At 36.8% G+C, this 2,726-nt stretch overlaps 1 protein-coding gene across 1 annotated transcript; it reads left to right on the forward strand.

Moving 5' to 3' along the window:
- Positions 1-205: 205 nt before the first annotated feature.
- LOC143613778 (uncharacterized) lies at positions 206-2,721 on the forward strand (the record flags this gene model as incomplete). The annotated part of the gene is made up of 8 exons (XM_077087396.1): positions 206-318; positions 387-479; positions 1,095-1,159; positions 1,365-1,419; positions 1,504-1,587; positions 1,668-1,752; positions 1,847-1,942; positions 2,579-2,721. Coding segments are annotated over exons 1-8 (672 nt in total), but the record flags the coding sequence as incomplete, so codon positions are not given.
- Positions 2,722-2,726: the final 5 nt, after the last annotated feature.

The raw sequence follows: 2,726 nt of genomic DNA on the forward strand, positions 1-2,726 counted from the left end.
ACACATGAGAAAACCTCTAAGAAAAAACTCTCTGTCCGCCAAACCAAAGACATAATGGCATATAGAGTTAAACGAGCCAAGCTTGAGACGATTAATATTTTTGTTCAAAAATTTGTACTCATATATCATTGATAAAACACAAGCTTGAAAAGCGAGTGTGGGTTAGCAATCGACGACGATCACAAGGATCATCGAGAGAGAGAAGTTGCACAAGTAGTTATTCTTCCTTCCGGTCCGGATATTATTATTATTATTATTATTATTATTATGTCTGTTGAGATCAAGCTCTCTCGATCCAATCGAACCTATCGCCCCAATGTATGTAACACCACACGCTATACAAATTTATTTGCATTTGCTGATGGATTAATAATCATCGATTTCAGGAACCTGTACGTGGAAACATCATCACCAGATCGCCTTCTTCCATTTCTCACCGCGGAATTCATTTGACAGTCAACGCTTCTGTTAATTTGCAGGTTTTAATTTCGATTAATTTTACTAATTCAGTATATTTGACTTTTGAAGTCAATCAGTAATAATAACAACAACTTGGTTTTAAAACCCCAATTGTACCAACATTATGATGTAAATGAGCCGAACTCGAGCTCGTTTTGACTTATGAGAGCTTGAGCTAGGCTCCTTTCGAACTCTTTTTTTTTAAAGCTGATGAGTTGTTTTTTCAAGCTTGGGCTGAGTTCCTATCAACTAATTTATTTACGTTTTTAATTACTTTTATATATTTTGAGAAAAACCTTAAACGAGCCAAAGCTCGGACGTGGAGTGTAAAATTAACAAATAGAAGTCCAAAATACGTATAACTTTAAAATACACAAGGCTCGCTAACTAAACGAGCTTTTTTTGAGGCTCGGCTCGGCTCGTTTGCACCCCTAATTTTGATGCATATGAACACTCGATGTACAAAATGTGCATACCTCACCTGCGCCTTGGGCTGTTCTTCAGTGCACCTCAAGTGCACTTTTTGGACAGCGTGTACCTTAGTTAGTCTAAAGCTATGGGCCTTGCGCCTATGGTTATTACAATAATATGTGATCGTTTAAACTCATTCATGATATGGTTAATTTGGTGTTTAGGTTCGTGGAGGTTCGGCTGGATTCATTGAATCGATTTATGGTGTTCTGAAGCCTATTCGCATAGTGTATCTCTCTCCCTTTATTGTTCTTTTGTATCTAGGGATTACTACTTATTACCAGTGATTAATGATAATGAGAACAATTACAAAACACTATTAAATCAAATCAAAACATAACATGGTCATTTGAACTATGTTTAGTTTTTAGATGTTTGAACTTAATTCATTTTCAAGAATTGAAAATATGATAACTTTTTTCATAAAAAAACAGGAAGAAGACCATTGAAATCCAGCCTCCCGGGAAGATCAGTGCAGGCACAACGCAGGTATAATGCTACACAAGGACCTTGTAGTTTCATTTATGTATTCATAACTTTTTATTAATATAAACATTTTGTGTTGGAAGACAGATACCATTTTCCATAACTCTTAACGATGGAAAAAATGATGACAAATTCTATGAAACTTTCCATGGAGCTAACATTAGCATCCAGGTATAATGTTCTTTTCTACACTCCATCCTTCAATGTTTATTGGTATATGACACGTATAACCTATTGGATGTCTACCTTAGTATCTGCTAAATGTAGATATTGTCAGAGGATACTTACATAAATCATTATCCGCCACTGTGGAGTTTATAGTTGAAAGTGAATCAGGTAAAAAGTTGCAGTAGTTTCTCTATCATCACTTGTAAATACTAAATATTTACAGTTACTTTTCTTAATTGTAACTGTAATTTTTTCTCAACAGCCGTTGTCCCCGAGAAACCTGTTTCTCCTGAAACGGTCTTCTTTTATATCACTCAAGACACACAAAGGCATTCTTTGCTTCCCGAACTCAAAGCAGGTTCTTCTTTATTGGAGTTAATTGCACAAATGGCCCCTGTGGTTTGATCTTATCGCATGTTTGGCTCCTGGGGATGAAAAATTGCAAATTTAGTCCAAGCATTTGTGAGCGGTCGTATGTGTAGCCCCCAGCGTTAATGCCCTTCAGTTTTTGGGGTTAAGTAACCTCACATGCGTTCTAATTTCCATGTGAGGGCATATCTGTCATTTTATATTGATGGACAGTTTTTGAAATATTGATGGAGCGATGATGCGTGTCGAACGATGTAATGGTGTGTTGAAGGAAGTCGAACAAACGACCATCTGTTTTGTAAGGAGAAAGTAGTCTTTTTATTAGGGTCTGCAATTTAAAAGACTGAATTACCCTCACATGGATGGCACATGGGGTCATTTTTCGTTGTGAACTGACGGGCATTAACGCTGGGGCTAAACGTGCAACACACCCACAAATGTTAGGACTAAGTCCTATGAAACATCTTTGTAAGGTTTCTTTCATTGGACTAACATGCAATATGATCAAACCACAGGGGCCATTTGTGCAATTAACTCTCTTAATTATTTGAAAATACAGTCACTTAAGTAAATATATGAGATGTTGATTATGATAACTGACATGTCATCCTTGTTTGTAACACAGGTGGATTTAAAATATGTGGTAGAATTTGCACTCAGTGCGTTGTATCTGATGCGTTAGTGGGAGAGCTAACAGTTGAAGCATCTGCGGTTCCTGTTTACTCAATTGACATTCACTTGCTTCGTGTGGAGTCGATTATGGTTGGGGAAAA

This window comes from Bidens hawaiensis, unplaced genomic scaffold, assembly GCF_021521415.1.
Source record: "Bidens hawaiensis isolate Kalapana, Puna unplaced genomic scaffold, B.hawaiensis_p1.1 tig00038131_1, whole genome shotgun sequence".
Classification (NCBI taxonomy): domain Eukaryota; kingdom Viridiplantae; phylum Streptophyta; class Magnoliopsida; order Asterales; family Asteraceae; genus Bidens; species Bidens hawaiensis.